The 21,307-nt window shown below is 35.8% G+C and overlaps 1 protein-coding gene across 16 annotated transcripts in view; it reads right to left on the bottom strand.

Moving 5' to 3' along the window:
- The window catches only part of Rbp (RIMS binding protein), a 390,147-nt gene that overhangs the window by 17,938 nt on the left and 350,902 nt on the right, over positions 1-21,307 (bottom strand). For 12 of the 16 annotated variants that reach the window (XM_083128480.1, XM_083128484.1, XM_083128483.1 and 9 more), the window contains 6 exons: positions 16,307-16,396; positions 13,207-13,420; positions 11,300-11,507; positions 8,270-8,525; positions 5,608-5,736; positions 4,206-4,382 (listed from right to left, as the gene is read on the bottom strand). In XM_083128480.1, coding sequence (XP_082984606.1) covers positions 4,206-4,382; positions 5,608-5,736; positions 8,270-8,525; positions 11,300-11,507; positions 13,207-13,420; positions 16,307-16,396 — 1,074 coding nt within the window. The remainder of the gene's footprint in view (positions 1-4,205; positions 4,383-5,607; positions 5,737-8,269; positions 8,526-11,299; positions 11,508-13,206; positions 13,421-16,306; positions 16,397-21,307) is intronic. The other 4 variants (XM_083128488.1, XM_083128490.1, XM_083128482.1 and 1 more) reach the window with 3 other exon arrangements.

Here is a 21,307-nt window from a genome sequence, read left to right as displayed (position 1 = left end):
CCTATGATAAAAATTATTAAATTACAATTGAAAACATCATGGTTGTATGGCCAAGTACATCCAGGAACAAGCCTTGAAGGACAAAACTTATCTTTTTCTAAAAAGACAAGGAAAAAGGCTCCAAAGTGGTTTTAAAATCCAGAATACTTTTTCCTCTTGCCTAACTTTGATGAGGTATGATTAGTATGAAAGAGAACCAGAACCATGGTGTAGATCACATGATCATATTCTGAATTCTTGCCAGCTACCAGATAGTCACGGTGTACCTAAACATGAATTTCAATCCACACTTTTTATCTGGCTACATTGTTTCTATCCTTTGAGAAAGACGCAGACTGCTACAGCATGCATGATTTTTAATAATCACTGATGAGTGTTTTTCTGCTTCTTGAACATTTTTAACTCATCTGTGGGATGTCTTAAAAGTAACATATTTTGATTAATGTTCTAATGCTAGTAAAAACACAAAAAATATTGTGTTAAAACAGGTCTAGAATAATATATCAAAGATACTACTTTAAAAGTCCTCCATATGCAAGGAATCAAAAAAGCATTGTGCACAAAAAAGAAAAGTTGCAGTTCTATAAGCATTTTGACATGTAACTCATACCTTAGCAGCCTGGCAGAAGATCAATTTCTTGTTTTATTATCGCAGGGAAACAATTCCAGTTATTAAACTCTGATTAATCTAAATGAACAATTGCTTGAAATGCTGTAAAGTTCAAAATCACTTGAACCTATATTGTAACTTCATAATCTGATTACAAGAAAGTATTAATATACAAAAGAAGGTTGTGACAGTGGATGATTTCATACATATCATGCCATGATCCTTAAATTTGTTCTGGTTTTAACCAACGAGATATATATATAAACACTAGAGGGGGCCAAAACCGGTTTTCACGTGGCCAAGCTGTGACCATTTGAAGATGCAGCAGCCACATCCTGAGTGGTCAAAACATTGAGTGTTTACGAAGGAAGCACTGGTGTGGTCAGCGTGTAACTCCGCAAATACAAGTGATAAAACAAAATTAACGCCATATATTTCATAAATAATTATTGTATTACTGTTATTTATTATATTTTGAAGTATAGCAAGTAGAATTCGCACGAGAAAAGAGGAAAATTTCTGATTTGTTATGCCCATCCTTGTATCATAAGCAGTGTCGCACGTCTATGCATAGACAGTGTAGATCAAATGTAGATCAGAGCCGGCCCAAGGACGGGGGGAGGGGTCGGCAACCCTGAGCCTCCGTGTTTCAGGGGGACCCACAGGAAATAAAAATATTTGTTTCTGAGCTGTTTGTTACAAGTTTATGGGACGCCGGTGCTTCCAGTTAAGCAACTAATCTAATTTTTCCTGACTTTATGGATTGTTTTGACCTTCTTTAAAATATCAAAATGACTGCACCATATTCTAATCAAAGTACTACATAAAAATCGGATCCAAACATTTCAATCAAAAATACTATTCGTGAATTCATGGAGTTGAAATATTATTTTATATGAAACCATGTAAATTCACTTCAGCCTTAAAATTCAATGAAAAAGAAAGCAAGAGAGAATTATGATAGAGAATGTTATTGGATATAATATAAATTGCCACTTTTATACGTAAAGTATTAGTTTGATATTGAAATGAAAGACTAATTTAGAAACTCAGCATCCCATAATTCTTGATTTTAATCTAGAACGTGTTCATCTTATTGCTTCATGTAATAATACGAAATATGTACATAAATTAATTGTTTATTCATTATAATATTTTTGCTTTGTGATAATGTAGGACATCTGTACTTCAGACTAATTAACAAAAATCTGATTTTTTAAAGATCTTTAAAAAAATTTAATTAGAGGTTTACCCCAGGCCCCATATCCACCAACTATAGCTGGCTCTGATTATGACTGACTGATTACGACTCTGATCTGAACTATGCATATGGAATACATGTAGACAATGTAATCTATGTAATAATGTAAACTACTCGGCATCCAAGGAAGGCTAAAATAGTTTTTTTTTTGGAAGCAGAATTGAATTGTCTTTGGTTTGGACTTGTTGAATATGTCCGGGATACGAACATCTTGTTAAGTATCACATACTGAAAGCTGACGTTTGTCGCATGAATGCAACCTGTATTTACTGAACATTTCATTTTTCACCAAGAGTATATGCTTGCGAAAATTCTGACTTTGTTTCACTTTAATACAGGTTGGTCAGAGAAGGACCTGTATATAGGCGAACAAGGAGTCACCTAGAGACTACTCTTACAGGGGGCCTCGCAAAATCGATAATTTATACGTACCTATTTCTGATAAATTAGTAGAATATATTTCTTTCCACCATAACTGATAATTAACTTCAAACAAGTACAGTCATGGATACTTCTGGGTTGTAGCAATTCTATTGAAAGTATATGGGGCTATTACAATCCAGAAGTGTCCGTGACTGTACATTAGGTTTGGTGTTTTATGGTAGAGTATTATTATATGAATAATGAAATAGAAAAACGTACACAATGTTATATAGGTTTGAGACCTCTCAAATCTCAAGGCCACCACGGAAGTTAGCATTGTTCAAAAAAGAGGTGTTGTTCAAAACAGCACTTCACATTCGTTTTCTTGCAGGTTGCATTGTCTACATACAAAGTGGCAATTTTTTATCACAATCAATAACAATTTATCATAATTCTGTTTTGTTTACTTTCCATTGAATTTTGACGCTGTTCTGAAATGCTCTTTCATGTAAAATAATCTCACTTCATGGTTTCATTCTATAATTAAACGAATAGTACACATTAACAACTTTATATTAATATATTTGAACACGAATCTTATGTAGTTCTTTGTTTGGAATATGATTTCAGTGATTTTCGTTATATTTAAATCTGTGAAAAGAATCCGTGAAGTCAAGAAAAATTAGATTAGTTGCTTAATTGGAAGCACCAGCATCCTATAAACTCGTAAAAACTGGATATAGACAGTTATTTTATTTGGCGCGGGGCCCAAGGTGGCCCTCCCTAGGACCGGCTATGATAATATACTGCAGTTACATATTTATCGGAGCCTTGTGGAATAAGCACAAAGGAAGAAAGTATTTAATTCTCCAAGTTGTTTTGTGTCACGAAGGGGTTATCTTTCTGTGCAAAAGAGGAAAGTTCCGTGAGGCAATATGTGTGCAAATTTTGTATTAGCAGTTTATACAGCTTTAACCTTTCGCTAGAAAAGGTAAACAACTCATCTGTACGATAGTAGAAATATTTTATAATGTGTAAGTATTCCTTATTAAGTTTCAAGTTAGCTGTAATGCATGGGTTAAGGCTTGTTAATGTCTGCGCCACCGTCAGCTGTTCAGCCTGCCTGACCACTTATGGGCTACCTGCTCCCCGCTCAAATTGTTTCAAAGATGGCTGCCTCGTTGCCTCTCTAGTGTTTATATATATAGCTCGTTGGTTTTAACCCATGCACATTTAATCCTCTTCCTTCTCTGATGAAGAACATAAGTGAATTCACAATAGTTATTTACATTTTTGTAAACTTATGTGGCAAAACACTATTGATTAGTTTTATTGTGTGATTTTTTATGACTGGTCTTGATCATATCTAATTTACACACAAATCTTTGATAAAGGGAGCATAACACACACACACAAAAAATGTTTATGTTGCTTGTAACAAGAGACGAACTTGCTGGTCAGCTTACAATCTTACCACAAAAGATTCTGGGTTCAACTCCAAGGATAGTTATCCCATAGTGAACATTAATTTCATTTAATCATCATTCATCCTCATCACAATTAGCCTAAGAGGCAGAAAATTGGCATGAAAATAGGAAAAATTGAAGTACATAAAAGTAACAAAGGTCAGTGAAAGAATTATTTCAAGTGAACTTAAAGTAATTCTTCTATACTTCCATATCCTGTGGCAGCATTTGAACCAAAATAGAATTTCATATGAACAAGTAATTTTTTTCTGTTTATGCAAGTTCCAATTCAATAATCTGCATCAGAAACTGAAGAAGCTATTTGAGAATAGAAAAAAGGTGCACTGATAAAAATTATAGATTGTTTAAGAAACATATTCGAGATACACGTGTATTCGTTGAGTAAATATACAACAGCTGAACCTTTTATTGTAAATAATGCAAAAAGGAAAAATGATAGAACTATGCAAATGAAAGAAACTCAGTATTCATTCCCAATATTTACCTCTGCGTCAACATTTGGAGACAGTTCCTGCGGATCGTAGTCATACAGTGCTATCATTTTCTTCACAGGCATGTTGGCATATATATCACCCCATCTATCCCGACTATCCCGAGCATGCGGTCTGTTTGGTGGTGGACGACCTCGTCCAACAGGTTCACTGGTCTGTTGAGAGAAAAACTACATTTTCAAGTTTTACAACGGAGTAGGTCAGCTTGACGTACAATGAATATTTCTGAAATGTTTTCATTATCCAGAATAAAGAAACAAACCTATTTAACAAACAGTGGAAAGTTTGCACATAAGAAATACACATGTTACGGTAATTCTCTGCACAATTTATACATTAATATATGAAGTTTAATCAGGTTACATGAACTACCTTCTGTCTCATAGATTTTTTTAATAAAATAGAGATAGAAGAAAAAATGCAAACATTCAAAATGCAGTAAAATATTACATTACTTTCTACAAAATTTTAATCTTTTACACATACTTTGTTCTGCTTATTTTAGATATTTTAAGACCCATGGTACTCCAGTTGGTAGGGCATTGGGCTACCACACTCGAGACCCAGGTTCGATTCCTCGTGTAGGTGATGTCCAGGGTTTGGGGGTGGGGGGTTGCAACAATTTCCTGTATGGAGCAGAACTGGGGTTCACCCAATGCTAAAATGGGTTTTAGGGGTTGGAAGTGTAAAGGTGGTTGGAGCATGGTGCTGTTTACATCAGCTCCATATATAACCTAGGTCATGAATGGGTGGGATCCTAACTCCACATCCACCCATATGCCTTCATGATATGTTACAGTATTCTTTATATTTTAACATTTCTGGAAGTGGGTAACATTGTCATATATGTTACAGAGAAGTTGTTATGCACATATTTATTTCTCCAAGAATATCATGAATTTGTGAAATTTATATTTATAAATTAATAATACATTGTCCATGGAGAGGCATGTGGTCAAAGAGCTTATGATACAATGGTAATAATATATTCTCTTGTTCTAAAACAACTTTATATCTTATAACAGGGAGGCTATATGCTTCCTCTATTTTGATTTTCATCTATTCCATATTCAACATTCTTGTTTAAATCTATGGGCACATTAGTTGTTGTTCTTTATTTGTTCTGTTGACACCATTAAAAAATCCTCATCATATAAATAGAACAAGGAGATGAGAACTACTTTTGTAGCTGCATCAAAAAAATGACTGACTGTAAACAGAACTGCATATATGATCTCTCTCTCTGTGTGTGCGTGTGTGTGTAAGGCTTGCAAGGTAATCTTTTTGCAGGCAGTCCATATTTTCTCTGATGCACTGACAAATTTTATGTAAGTTTTAATTATATCTGTTTGTATCTTGCTTCAAAGTTAGAGAGCAAAATCATCATTGTATTACCTTCAAAAGTTCCTGAGCAACTCGTTCATCATCAACCTGGACTTCTGACACCATGTTGCATGGGACAAAGCCTCGCCTGCCACCAGATTCACCCCAGTAAAAGCCATCTGCATCTTTTTCTCCATAGATCTGAAATGTAATATAAATATTGACAGTGTTTAGCTACTCGAGAACATTACATGATTTTAAAAGTGTTTTTTTAGGTCCACTTAACCTTTTGCATCCCAAGCATCTCGATCAAGATTCTACATGTAACCCCTTGCATCCAGAGTGTCTCAATCGAGATCCTCTACCATGCTCGTAGTTTTTACATTATAATGTCACTATATTGTTAACACACATATTAAACAATTATGACTCTTGCACGGCTTGGTGTCGAACAAAAAAGGTGGGAAAATGGCAGCTTTTTTTGTGTTGCTTCCTCACAAAGGAAAAAGAATTCCGACAAACAAAGGCCAGATTTGTTAGCAATTCTTTTCTTCCATCACTGGAAACTAGACGGGTGAAAAGTTTGGTTCTCGGCACCCAAGGTCACAAGGAATTTTCCCCATGTCGCCACAAGGAAGGGGGGAGGGGGAAGAGGGGTTGAGGAAAACTGCGCTATTACAAAGAAAAATTCGAAAGCAAGATGAAAACAGGTCTTTGTTGCCAAGCACATGTTTTTCAAGTTGCTGCAATATGACCTGCATTGTCTGAAAATAGAAAGGTGCCGCAGATGCAAGAAAGGGGAAGGGCACGCTTTCATCACCCCTTTCCTGGCTATCATTGTTGTGACATCCTGTAGCCCAGCAGTGGTGGTTTCGTGCGTGCATCAGTTGACTTCTTTTGTGTGAAGTTTGTTATACGACCTCATCAATTAGTTTGTGAGTGTGTGTGTGTTTATGGGAACGAGCTGTTCAAGTGCTAATAGTGCTTGCAGTGTTTCCAAAAGGCTTATAGTCGACCATGACTTCTCCAAGTGATCTCTGTTCGGATGAAATTTGAGATGAACTTGAGGCAGTGGACACGGACTCCGAGTGGAAGAACGAACAACTTGACATTCCCTCTGACATATCATCAGAATCTGATGATATGTTACAAGGCGTGACACACGTTCCCCCTCCTCTCCTGCCCCTCACCCTGAACTGGAAGGACTACTCCCAACCTGCAACCTTTCCTAGGACAGACTGGACTGAAGGCTCGACATATTGACAACAATTCCTCTCACCTGGACTTTTTTACGCTGACTTTTTCAGAGGAAATCTTCCTTCATCTGATGACTGAGAGGTAAGAGCAGAGGTAAGTACAAAAGACATCATATTTGTACTTCTTTTCCAATGACTTTTTGACCAAATGTGCACTTACGTGTATTCTGAAAGAGTCAGTGGCACGCAGACATGTCGTTTTGGGGGTACAAGTCATGTTCTATTGCTCATATGATAATAGTGCAATTATTTTCATGTTCCTAAAACTCTAGCAATTATTTAAATGTGTATTTTTACAATGTCTTGTACTTTTTGTCAGGGTGGGGGAGGGGGGGGCGAAAACCCCATTTTTTAAAAAATCTTGAATTTTCAGGTTCATCCCCCTCTCCCTCCATATGTACGCCAAATGTGCATAAATTTTATATAGTCTGAATCTATGGTTCAATCCGAGTAAAACGATATATCATTTGTCTGTCTACAGCAATTAGCATCCGATCCACAGTCACATAAAAAACTCTGCATTTTGCTGAAAATCAGCTCGAGCAGCAAGGGGGTTACATGCGAAAGAGATTTGGGTGGCTACAGGTTAATGCTCAAATAGGCTAATCAGTACTGGATCTGCATTGGGTTCTCGCTCATCTTGTCACAACAAATTTCCTGATTCTCCCAATTTTAGCAGCTAATTCGAAAAAGTTTCTAAGCTAGCCTGTCTCTTAGTTGGAGATATTTCATATTCAAAATGTTTTTATGCTTTGTTCTTATTCATTTACTAATGTACTAAAGACTATTTTTTAATGGCATGCAAATGAAACCAGCAAAATTGTTTTAGTAGCATCATTTCACTTTTACGTACAAAGCTTCCATTAGGCTAAATAATTTTACAATGTATTTTCTACAACACTGCATGTATTGTATTTTTTTAAAATTTTAAATTGCTAAGGCCCTAGGCTAATTGCAACAATGAGGATGAATTATGATTAGATGAAACTGATGAAGGGACATTCACAAACCCTACACCAGGATTCAAAAAACGGATTGCCAGTGGTGAGATTGTGGGTTCAACACTCAACTGCTACAATGTGTATGTTGTTAACCTGTGTAGAAAATATATCACTGCAAAATCATTGAGCCTGATGGAAGTCCCATGAGCATAGGTGAAATGTTGATGGTTTAAATTTCGTATTGAAATTAGTATGGGTACTATGATGCATATTCAGTTTTGTAATTAAATACTACAAAAACTGATCATTTTTTTTCCTTCAGTGTTGAGGAAAGGAACAGCAACTGAACGTAAAAATATTTCTAAACACTACCTCTAACTAAGAAGCCTGTTGAAAGAAAAAAAAATATTTCAGTTTATTACTTCCGGTAATTGCAGAAAAAAAAATATGACACTCTTGCCAATACTGATAAAGTACCAATATTTACTGATATTCAGTGAATCCCGATAGGTCAGGATTCTTCCAGTCTAAACGTACCTTAATAAGCTGTCCTTCTCTGAATGGAAGTTCCTCATCACAAGCATCTGGATTTGGAGACATAGTGGGTGGATCATAGTCAAACAGCGCAACGAAGATCCTTGTCCTGTCATCTCTGTAGTGAGGATTCCCTCGACCACGCCCCATATACCCCCCTGGCCCGTGATAGCCTCTGTCCCGGTATTCATCACCACGGTGTCTTCCTCTTGGGTCTCTATCATAGGATGACATACCTCTCTCCCTATTATGCATGTCCCTGAAAAGTCGAAGACAAAATTTAGAGCATGTCCATCTCCACGATTATTGCCAGTATCAATTGTTGTTGATATATTTATAATAATTCAAGATACTACGGATGAGCCAATACCGATGCTGATGTATTGGTATGGAATAGTATTGGATTTTTTTTCATTGATATTGGCCAATACTTTTCCGGCATTTTAGCCTTTTCATGGGGCCTGCAGGATCTAATTATCCTGGAAATTGTGCAAAATTCGAAGTTTCTATTTATTTTGCACCAATATTGCGTTGGGAAAACTGTATTTGATGTTTACTTAAGAGGTTGAAAAGATTATTTCGGGCTATTGACCAGGTGAGTTGTGGAAAATATTCCAAGCTTTCGAGTGCTAATGTCAATCTCACCTTCAGGGTAGAACCAATATATGCTGTGGAGATCTACCTTAAAGATTAGAGTGACATTAGCTCTCAAAAGCTTGGAATCTTTTCCACAATTCACCTGGTCGATAAGCTTCAAGACTTACTAATTCAGATGTGTTTAAATATTCTGATGTAATTCTTAATATTCTGAAGCAAAACTCTGATAATTTCATGCTTATAATTGCAATACAACATTTATACACCAATATTATATTTTGAACAACTTTTAATTATTACAATTGAAGCATTCCACCGAATAACGCTAACTACTAACTAACTAACTCTCTAGCCTTCTTAAACCCGAAGGTTCATGGCTGCAGCTACACAGGCCTTCCATCTTTCCCTATCTTGAGCAAGATCTATACACTCTTTTCCATCCCTCCCGATTTCCCTTAGGTCCATCTCAACGTTGACCCTCCATCTTCGTCTTGGCCTTTCTTACAGGTCTCTTACCATCAGGTCTCCCAACAAGAATCCTGTAAACTCCTCTTTCCTCTCCCATTCGTGCCACATGGCCTGCCCACCTAAGTCTTCTTGATTTAATTATTCTAATAATATCTGGACATGAATACAAATTATGTAGTTCTAAATTATGTAACCTTCTCCACTCACCTGTCTCCTCATCCCTTTTAGGTCCAAAGATTTTCCTAAGGATCTTATTTTCAAATACTCTCAATTTATGTTCCTCTTTCAATGTAAGGGACCAAGTTTCACATCCATATAATACTACAGGCAAAATTACAGTTTTGTATATTTTAACTTTTAGTTTCTTAGATATTAAACGAAAAGACAAAAGTTTATGAAGAGAGAAGTAACATGCATTTCCTAAATTAATCCTACTTTTTATTTCCTCTTTAATATAATTTTCATTTGTTAATATTACTCCTAAGTATTTGAATTTAGAAACTGGTTCAAACGAGTTGTTATCAATAATTAGATTTTGATTATTACCTAACACTTGGTTACCGAATAACGCTGTATGGCACATTTCAGTGAATACGAGAACAACGGATAAAACCTGTTGTATGTTACTGGACTACAGTAGAAACAACATAAAACCTTATGCAAACACAGTAGCAATCTTTGGGCAAAACCCAACCTTATGACTGGCCAGCTTCTAGCCTGTAGTTTGAAGTCAGTAGCGGCTTGAAACCACACATTCACAATTTTCTCGAAAACGGCTCATTTGCAGACCCGTGTTTACTGAGACTTTTTTGCTTCTATTGTTGTGTACTTTCAACTGTGTCAGTTTTTGCTATTACGTATGATACACCCTGTATATATGTACACTTACCGAGTTGTATTTGTTGGTCTGCCACATAAAATAATACTTCTTACACACAATTATGGGCCTACTGTAATGAAATTTGTAGCTGATACATAATAAAGGTTAACAATATTGATAACCAATATTCTACAAATTTGATATAAAAATAACAAATGTTTCTTGAAGAACATGAATGATAATTAACCTCTATAATTAATGTATGTAAGCAGTTGACTGCAATGGGGTGCATCTGAAAAAGGGACTGCACGTTTAGACATTGCAAAACCATGGCATATGAATTATACTACAATACAGGCTATATATCAAATTGGTAAAATTATTGAATTATGAATAAACTAATGTACCAACTTACCTGTATCAGCCAATACTGAGTGAACTGCCCCATCCCTACTTTCTATACACATATCAATCAGTTATGATAAACGTCATCATCATCATTGTCATATCCAATTGACAGTCAAGATTATCTATCCACCACTTTAGAAATCATACACTCGACATCAGATTTCTGATGAGGAGCTCTTTTCCCTACTGTATCTTGACAACTAGAGCTAATTTGAAATTTTTCTGTTCATATTTATGTTTAGCATGTCCAAATTAGTTAAAAATAACTAATTTTGTGTCAGATAGACACAAAAGTCAAAATGTGTTGTCAATCAGTCATTACGGGTACATAGTAGACATGGACTTAAACATTCCTTTCTTTGGCAACCAATTCATGCCATTTAGGCCACAAAGTTGGTACAGCTTGACCAAGGTAAGAACACCCCTGTCACAGGCACAAGAGAAGGGGAAGCAGGAGAAAACAAGTGACTGTGCACTTTAGTTCACAAGTTCCCAGGGGTGTACTTATCTTGGTTTAAATGTAACTTTTGTCACCAAAATGTGATTCAATAGCAAAAAAAGTTATGGCAAAACAAGTACATAAGTGGAACATGAATTCCTAAGTTTTCCTTTACGTCCACACCAAAAGGAATATTATTAACATAATGTAAGTTTATTTACATATTCCATTGTTGTGTGAAACCTTTTGTTCAGCATAATGCATGTAAAACATTGATACAGAAACCAGTTGTAAAACATACCTTTCATGCATGCCACGATCGCGAAGATCTCTGTCCCTGAGTTCTGGAGGAACTTGTCCTCGTCCTCTTTCGTGAGGTAGTGGTGGGGGTCGCCCCCTGTCTAAATGCGATCGTGGAGATCTGTCGTAATGGCCCCTTGCAGCTCCCCTTCTGGGATCAAAATCGTCCTCACTAAAATTGGCTTCACTAGCAGAGTCCTTTGTAATTTCTGTGGAAATAGATCATTTACAGCTTCAATATCAATCTCTAAAATAAACTGTCAAACTTTCAAGTTTTGTTTTCCCGATCGTGTTGAATGTAATAATAGAAGGTCTGAACATTTTGAGCAAATAACTGTTCTTCATCAGGGTTAGACAAAGCAAATTGGTTGTCTTATTGCAAGATGGTGGTAAAAAAAAATTTAAAAAAAAAATAAGATGCTAGTTGTGGAGATGTCATCCGAACCATAACAACAATAGACAGTGTTACATTAACAAGGAAAAATATATTATAAAATCAACGTAATTTCTACCAGAAACAAAACATAACAGTGATTGTGTACATGATGACATCTTCTAAAAAATAAGGGAATATTGAACACAATAATGTATTTTAGTTATATAATATTGCTTTTCTAGGATAGTGAAGATGAACAATGATTCAATTTAATAAATACAAAATACAGGACAAGAAAAAACTATCACGTATAAAACTAATTCCATCTTAAAAAGTAACATACAACATAGGGATTCATTGATATAAAAATTCAAATGATATCAATTTAAAATGTACCAATGCTGAAAAAAAAGTACTGGGTTACAAAAACAGTTCACTGGCTGAATTCATATCCTTAATAAATACATGTAGTTACCTAGCTCAAAAGCGTTATTAGGAAGAAAGGAACAAATTAATAGATAAATGTATATAAAAAAAACAATATGTATAAATTTTGATTCTATATTTGTCAGGGTAGTAACAAAACTGCAGAATCGTGGAAGTAGGTCACAGGCTATTTATAGAAATATTGAATCGGTAAAACTATTGGCAAATATACCAATAAAATACTACATTCTTAAGGTACACTTCGACGTCATGTGGTGATAGGAATATTTTCAATTTTTCTAACACTGAAAAGCTATATAACTTGTAAAAAAATAACTATCCAACTTTCCACAAACATCATATTAATAGCTTCAGGATATTGAAGGATTCACACGAAAGGAAATTCCTCTTACTTTGGAAACTAGATGAACAGTTATCAATGTTTTCTAGTCCCTGAAGCTATAAATATGGTGTGCGTGACCCTTTGGACATGATTTTTATAAGCGATACAGTCCTTTCTGTGTCACATATTGTTTACAGAAACAAAAATATATAAATAAATACATTTTGGTAAGCCATATTGGTAGCGATAGCATACCAATTGATAAGTTTCGTACCTAGTAAAACTACTTTGAGTTTATCTCCTATGTACATACCATGCTACAGCTTAGAGAATGTTCATGCAAGTGAATACGTACCTAATACTTGTCAGAATGTTAGTGATAATGGCAAGTGCCAGTAGAACTTTATTATCATGCAATCTTGACTAGAAATTAACCATTTTCTAGCTTTATCCTTTACCTATTCTGAGATTATGCTTCACAAAAGCAGTTCTCCTCGTCTTAAGGTAAACTTAGTTTTTTCCTTTTCCCAATCGAACTTATGAACCTGTAAAATGCTACCATTCTGGGGTTCTAACATTTACGATCAGCAGTAATTCACAGAACCATGATAGATTCAATCTACACCTCTGGCAAAAAGGAACAAGCAAGTTCACTTTATGATGAGAGAAGAGGAGCTGTCACAAAACCTAGTCCCAGGACAGGTAAAGGCTAAAAAGCTAAACAATGTATAATATCTGGTTAAGATTGCATGTGAAAACATACCTATTGAAGGGATGTTCATATGAGTAGGTGGATAAATCTCCTTGTCGCTGAGGTTCTCCTCGGTCTCGATGATGACTTGCCCGTGAGCATCCAGCCTTGTTATTCTTGGGGAAAGTGCCCTGTGCCTCATATGACCTGGCGTCAACTGGCTGTACCCATAATGCCCTTTGTCATCCTTCATCCTACGATCTCCTTTCATTTGGTTTCCGACATCCTGCGTTAGATCATATGAACAGGGGATTATTACTTGAAACAAAACAATTCATGTAACCTTTTATATTTTTAAAATACAAAATTACTGTTCATAAAAACTATACAAATCATGAAAGAGTGCTCTTAGTAGCATTTTTTTTATTTGCACTCTTCATCAGATATGAAAAATGGTAATCACTGCCTCCATAAGTCAAAATTGTGGGATCTTCTGTAACTATTCAAATTGAATGTGCGTATTCATAAGTTCTATTGTATTTATTCTAGAATATTCTATTACATTACAAGGATTTGAATTATAAAACTTGTTTATGATTTACAAAAATATCATATATAATTTTAACCAATATGTAAGGTATAATATGTTGCATCCAATATAGAACAAATGCAAACTTTTGCAGAAATCCTCAGTCTATTCTCTTGCTCTATATCACTAACAACCTTTTTGATTTCTCATTTTCAAGAAATACACCAACTTGACAAAATAAGCTTAGAGCTTATTACAAATATCAAGACAACAAAATCAGTTTTCATATAATTCCCTAAATGCTCCAAAAGGAATTCTAAACGAATGCAATTTTTCAGAATTTGAAATATTAGCATGATTCTTCAAAGCAAACATTAAGTGATATTATGCCATTTGGTGCATGTTCCAAAACATTTTGATTTTTCCTCACACATTCTTTGAATTTGTACATTATATATGTTTAAAAAAATAACATACAACATGATTTACAGCTAGTTCAAAATGAATAAACACATTTAACTGAATTGTGAATAGAACTTTTATTCTAGCGAATGTAATTTATTTGACAGAAATGAGTTAACCTTAAAAATAGTTTATACTTGTTGGGATATGTATTGCATAAAATGAACAATTTTCTTTAAAAAAAAAGATACCAAATTTTCATCTAAACCTGAATAATACCTTCACCATACACAACTCTTGTACACAATTTCCAAGGGAGAAATACCACACTACACTCTAGCAATTTCTTTCCATTAGAGTAGAAAAGTTGTTGTTAGTTAAATGCTTTAATACATGAATCTTTTTACAGTAACACTGACAAAATTTCACAGCATGTAAAAGACATCAAGGCTAACATGTCTGTTTTTTGAAGCCTCATTTCATTGCTACAAGCCCTTGAAAAATTATATTTGTATCTTGTACAAATGCAGCATGGATTCATGGCTTCTATATAAATTTATTTTTTTTACTTTGGTTTATGCTACAAAAGCAGACACGCTGTAACTGGAGTTCCAAGGCTTACTCCCCTCCCATCACATTCAAGTTATGCTCCATGTCTTGATTGGATATACAGTCCATCCATACTGCCTTATAGCTTTATATATTGTCAGGCAGGAGAATAAATCAATTGTAGTGGGGGTTGATTGATTGAATTGACATATTTTACTTCACTTTTATGAAACTTTTTGCTAATTGCGAAGATGAGAATGAGTAATGGTATGATGAAATTGATGAAGGGACAATCACAAAGAACACCCATGCCCTGGCCGGGATTCGAACCAAGAACCCCTGGCATCATAGCATGCTGTGCTAACCACTCTGCCACAAAGGTCGGCTAGTAGTGGGAGTAGAATCTGTGCTGTCAGTTGCATGAAATAAACTGCATGATGCAACATGCAGGGAGCAAGGGCTTCTTTTCATTGTGTAACTTGTGGTCAGTACATCAAGTTCCATAACTGCTGTTCTTTTCAAGTAAAGCCAGCATGATAAGAGAACCAATTTGGAATTCTACTTTTTGAGGGTAAGTCACATGAACCGATCAGGTAGGCCCAGTTGCTATGGTGACGGGAAAATCTTGTGATATATTGCATTGCCATACGTTCAGGGTCCAAAGAACAGGTTAACCTAACTGTCGTTTCCTATTAGCAAATGAATGGGTCTCCCACTCTCTGTCCCTTTCTGAACTGGAGAATGAAGTGTGCATATTGACAGGAGAAAGTGTCATTTACAATGGCAGAAAAATGAGGCATGTGGCAACACTGCTTTTTGCACTTGGAAATTCACAAAAGTCTGGATAGGTTGTGAGCTTTATCTCCTTAATTGTCCTCACAATGCTGGGACAACACTGAATTTTGAGGACTCCACAGAGAATTGAACCCAGAGACCCTTCACACCAAAGGGGAGAGTGCTAACCACTTGGCTATTCTGGAACCCGTTGCATACATATAGGATAAACATATTTTCAAGGGCTCATTGGCAAAAAATATTAAGAAAAGTGGTCGCCTGGATGTCTCCTACACACTGTAGAAGTATGCTAGTGCTGTATGACCACACCCTATACATCCACTGTTAACACCAAATGCTTCCAGCACCACCGTAACGAGAAAATGCGAATAACGAAGCCAAAATGCATAAACCAACAGCCAGATCTGAAGCTAATAGGCCAGCCCCTCTAACACCGATTCGTTTGTTGATGCACGGGAGATCTATCTAAGAAAGAAGGTTACAGAAGATACATAGAGGAAACATTAGTGTTTTTATTCAGAGAGTAGAACAATCATTCCACACACACATGTACAAATTTGAGTCTGGGGAAAGAGGAAACATTATCCGAGCCTATTATTTCATTCCTTTCAAGAGAGATTGTTGTTAAAAAAAGTACACACATATTTCAACAAAAAGGGGGTTTACAAACTTCTTTTTTATGTCCCAAGGCAAGCTGTAATAAAAACTGCCAAAAGAAAAAGCTTCGTAAAGAGGACACAGTGCTTGCACCAAGCAGTGACAGGTGAAGGAGAGAGAGCATTTCTCTTTTAAAAACCAAGCCATGATAAAGAGTTAGAGAGAAAGACGGGGGAAATACATAGGAATAGGGGAGGATAACACAGATGAAAGAAAGCTGGCCACAGAAAAAAAAATTACCTCCTGCTGGTCAAAGAATTCCTCTTCCGGTTCCTCGGCAATATCTGACAGTTCAGACGGTCGTTCGTCAGAATCACCATCGTCGGGGAGCTGAACGACCCAACACACACATATGCAATCAGAATTGTGATATAGCTACAACCTTTCTTTTTTTTAATAGGAACACAGAAAATAAACTGAACACCCGCTCCAAAAAAAAAATGCATGATTGCAAATTTCCATAACACTTCAGCTGTTTCTTCCACAAAATGTTTCCAATTCTTTTTTAAAAATAGTCATTGTACAGAAAAATACAGTTGGATTGCAATTCACAAAATGAAACATAATACAATAATTTCAACCACATGCTACTTTATAGTACATTTACATGTTCAATAAAGTCCATTCCTCATCGTAAATTGCATGTTATCAACTATATTTCAATTCACAAGATGTGTCTGTGGTAGAGTGGTTAGCATAGCACACTATTGATGCCCAGGTTTGAATCCTAGGCACAGATGTCCTTTGTGAGTTCTCTTCAAGAACAACGAGGAAGGGTACGATTGAAGCACAAGGAACAGAAAACATAAAATTACCTTATAAGGTGTAGGGAAAATGGAAAGAATTTGTTGGGAATTTTTATTTGATTCCAATATAAATGTGTGATTAGCTAAAAATTATAAAGCAGAACAGATGGAAATTTGAGAAGGACACTGAGATCTACAAGGACTTCACAAATAGTAAATCTAGTTTCCTAGTTCAAGTTCACATTTAAAAATGTAAACTGATAGCATGTGGTTGATATTTTGCATTGTATTATGTTCTACGTTTTGTTAACCAGCTCTTATGCTAGGGTGATGTAGTGAAAAAGTAAAATGTACTCAGATGTACTTGCATTGAGGTAAATTAACCATCATACAGGAAAAAATTAAAACAAAATGTATAGGGACTGAATCTCAACAAACTACTTTGGTATTAGAAAGAATGCAAATAAAATAAGCTATATAAACAACACTTTCCTATTTTGTTGTTTTGAACTATAAGAAAGCAAACTGAAAGGTTCACAATTTCTTGCAGCTTCTATTTCAGTACAGTTGCAATGCCAATAGCTTAACAGCAGATCAAAAAGTCCAGGTGTGGAACATAGTCAATGGGTCAAAATCGGGGCTCAAAGGGAGGGGAGGGGGTGGTGCAAGGGATACTATCCCCCCTTAAAATTTTTCTTCATAAAGCATGCCCTCATGTAGGATGACTAGCATAAGCTCCCCCCACCCACTGCATTGTCTCCGCATTGAGCCATACAAATATCCCCTCCCTCCTATCCCCAAACTCGACCAAGCATCCTCCAAACTACGCTGCTCGTCAAGTCAACCTTGCAGCAGGTTTTCGCATATGTAGTTCCAAACGTGCGCGCAAGAACATAGTTCCACTGAGACGGGTTCTATTCCGACACAACTGCATACTTGCAAGAAAACAGTTATTTAATTTGTAATATACAGACAAAATAGTACATCCATTAGCAGGTATGGACTTAATTGGTTGCAATCACTGTGCAGACGAACTTAGAACCGTAGATTCGCCAACTGCAATGTGTAGTGCGTTGAAGAGACACTGAAACTTTAGAGCGAGTCGAGCGAGACTGAATGCGTTGCAGAACGCGTGGAATCGGCGATACCAGTGTTGCACATCCCACTCTTTTAACCCTATGTTTATTGTAGAGCGGCGAGAATGGCTGAATCTACTGTTCAGCGCGCGGTTTTACCCGAATGTTATTTTGGACTTCGTCCGAAGGGAAATTTTCTTCAAAGACAAGCAAGTTGTTTTGAATGCATAATCCTCCTTGCGGCAACAAGATCAAAGTAAAACAGGGCGTGAGGTGATTTGCCGTCAATGTGCGCACGAATTGTATCACGGGTGTTGAATGATTTGCTGTTTGAGTTTAGCAAGAGGAAACGATTGTTTGTTTTTTGACGACAAAAGAATCTCCGCGGTATTAAAAGATATCGCAGTGAGAAGAAACATGTTTATTATTTGGACGAGACGTCCTTCAACTCGGTGGGTGGGGGAAGGGGGAATAAAACATGGAAGGATACCAGCATGCAAAACCACGCCAGGGCTGAAGAAACCAACGATGAGGGGAAGGGGGAGGCTTATTGTTTCACCCACTGGCGGCAATGAAAGCTTTGTTGAAGGTGCATATTTACTGTTCCGCGCAAAGAAAGGGAAGGGTGATTATCCGCAAGAAATGGACAGACCAAGATTTGAATCCTGGTTTAGTGAAGTGATTCATAAATTGAAACCAGAGTAATAGTGACAGACAATGCACCTGATTGTATATATCACCAATAACAAATCATGTTTTTTTGGTGGTATAACTTGAATTGCGTGTGTCTTACAGGAACGGATGTATTGCGGACGAAGCAACCACGTTTTTCATAAATGTATTTCTTTCTAAACCAAAAAAAAAAATTGTCATTAAATTCAAGAGGGCCTATCGTTGTTTACTTTTATCTTTGTTCATTTTTATTTTTGCGTGCTCGAAATATACACACACGCTCTCATGTTTCGAAGATATTTCGCATTTATATTAAGTAATGACACATTTATTAAATAATCTATGCGCAGAAAGTACTTTTAAAATTTTATGTTTCAGCAGACAAAGAGAAGCAAAAATACATACCACTTGACATGCATGCGGGTTTTGATGTGTTGTGCGGTTGGCAATACTGTGGATTTTCTCAGTGTTTGCGATGTAAGCAGCTCGGCGGTTGAGGAAAGACTGGCACGGAAGATTCTGAGCTCAGTTCTCGCGCGGATTGATACATAAAACCTGCTGCAAGGTTGACTTGACGAGCAGCTTAGAAATTTCTGCTTTGAGCAAAAATTACTGACTTTACTGGAAAAAAACTAATCAAGTACTGACCAATTTACTTACAGGCTACTGCAAAATCAACATTTTAAAAAGGGAACTGGAATTTAATTTAATCAATATACCTAGGTATATGACATCCAACATCCCCATATCCCTTTGAACACTTCTTTACTGAATGTAAACAAAAATTTCTTATGAAGATAAAATAATGTTTTTGTTTTGTACTAAAAATAATCAAGATTAACATTCTGTAAATAAAGGAGGCATGGTAACATATGCATGGTGAATAACCGAGGAAATTGGGAAGAAAATGGGACTCAAATAGTAATATTTAAATTTGTCAGCAATAACAGAAAGCCAAATTTCATAACTGGGCTGTCTTGTCAGTGCAATAGTAGAAATTGTTATTATGAAAACTGATAAAATTAATGTACCTTGAATTTAACGTAAATAATATGTGATGTCACAAAGGAAGTCCCCCAAAATGAAATTTAAAAAAATTACAAATTGAATTCAAGAAAAGATAACAAAACATCCTAACGTTAGTGGCCATTTTTTAAAAGTTGACAAATTACAGACCAAGATGTAAAAACTGATTTTGAATTACAATTCTAATATTTGTAATTATATTTTACACACTCACTCCCTCTCACTCACTCAATCTCTGCACCCTAACCAGACGATTTATCAGTTCTTGGAGTGGAAATTCCTAGCTCAAGGAATGCTTAGTTGAGTTTGGGGATAGGTGATGGAGGGGGAAAGGGAGGGGGTGTTTATGCAAACTATCCATCAGGGTGGATTTTTACGAAAGATTTTCAAACTACCCAAACTTGAGCACTGATATTTAGCATGGGAAAACAGCATGAAGCTTGAGTTTCCATTTAGAATTCCAAATAATATGCTTTGACTGGTTCAAGTGGCACAAAAATATCTAATGAACACAAATAACTTCAATTTTTGAAAAATTATAAACAATAAAATAGTTATTTGCCTTTTAAAAAGTGAAACAAGTTACTTTGAAAAATATATCTTGCAAAAAATATGTGTGCTTGCTTTTTACAATTAAAATGGGACACTTAGATCCTAAAAATACTCACTTCCCTGCAAGATGTCCCATTTTAATTACCAGTGACTGTATGTTTAAACTTAAGAATATAGAATATTTTTTCCAATGCTAAATATCCAATGGTAATTTGTGATGCAAAATATATACATGTTATACACTAATATTCTACCAATTTGTACTAGTAATTTTCTTATTTTACATAATTTTTCTGCCATTTTTGGCTAATTGTGCTGATGAGTATTAAGCAGTAGTTGCATAAAAACGATGAAGAGACAGTCGCAAAGTGATATCCATGAACATGCCAGGACTTGAATGTTGAACTCTCAATAGTGAAATCTTGAGTCAACCTAGTCAGTGGCAATATTCCACTAATAAATATACACGTTAACTCATCACATACTCTGAGAATTTCGGTTAATTCACTACTTACACTTTAAGATGGTTAACAGTAAGTTATCTTTGTAGAAGTGCTATTGGCCTCTATGCATGAAATGGGGAACAATCAACAATTTGATAAAATGATTGAGTGCTTGACTAGATATCGAATGGGTGAAGATTTCACAAGCATGTGTTACTTTACTTCACCAAAGACACTGTTTTTATTTGATGCATGTCCAAAATGTTTGACATGAATCATTATTATGTGAAGGTTTTAATATTATCTCTCAGTAAACAATTAATAAATAAATAAGTAACTTCTCAGTGACCATTCACGAACTGTGTGTGCAATACCCAGTCTCGATTTCAACCTGAAGCCTCATGCTTCCTTGCCCACTAAGCCGATAACATTTTCAACTGATACTCACAGTGATGCTTGAAAATGGTAACAATGAAATGTTGTTGGTTACCATTAGTGTGTGAGAATTCCACTCAGACTACATGCATCAATTTACCAAGAGTTACTACTAAAATAAATCTTTTGTAATCACAGAATTAAGTTTTTCACATAAAACTGGTGCAAAATAAATGAAAACTTCAAATTCTTCATAATTTCTAGGATGACAGGTCTCTGCAAAAGTGTTGTGGAGCAATTTTGCAGACCCCACGAAAGACCAAAGTGCCAGAAATCGGTCTGCATTGGTAA

This window comes from Lepisma saccharinum, chromosome 9, assembly GCF_977018435.1.
Source record: "Lepisma saccharinum chromosome 9, izLepSacc3.1, whole genome shotgun sequence".
In the NCBI taxonomy this organism is placed as follows: Eukaryota; Metazoa; Arthropoda; class Insecta; order Zygentoma; family Lepismatidae; genus Lepisma; species Lepisma saccharinum.
The sequence above is the reverse complement of the archived record's forward strand: the minus strand, read 5'-3'. Positions and strand labels throughout refer to the sequence as shown.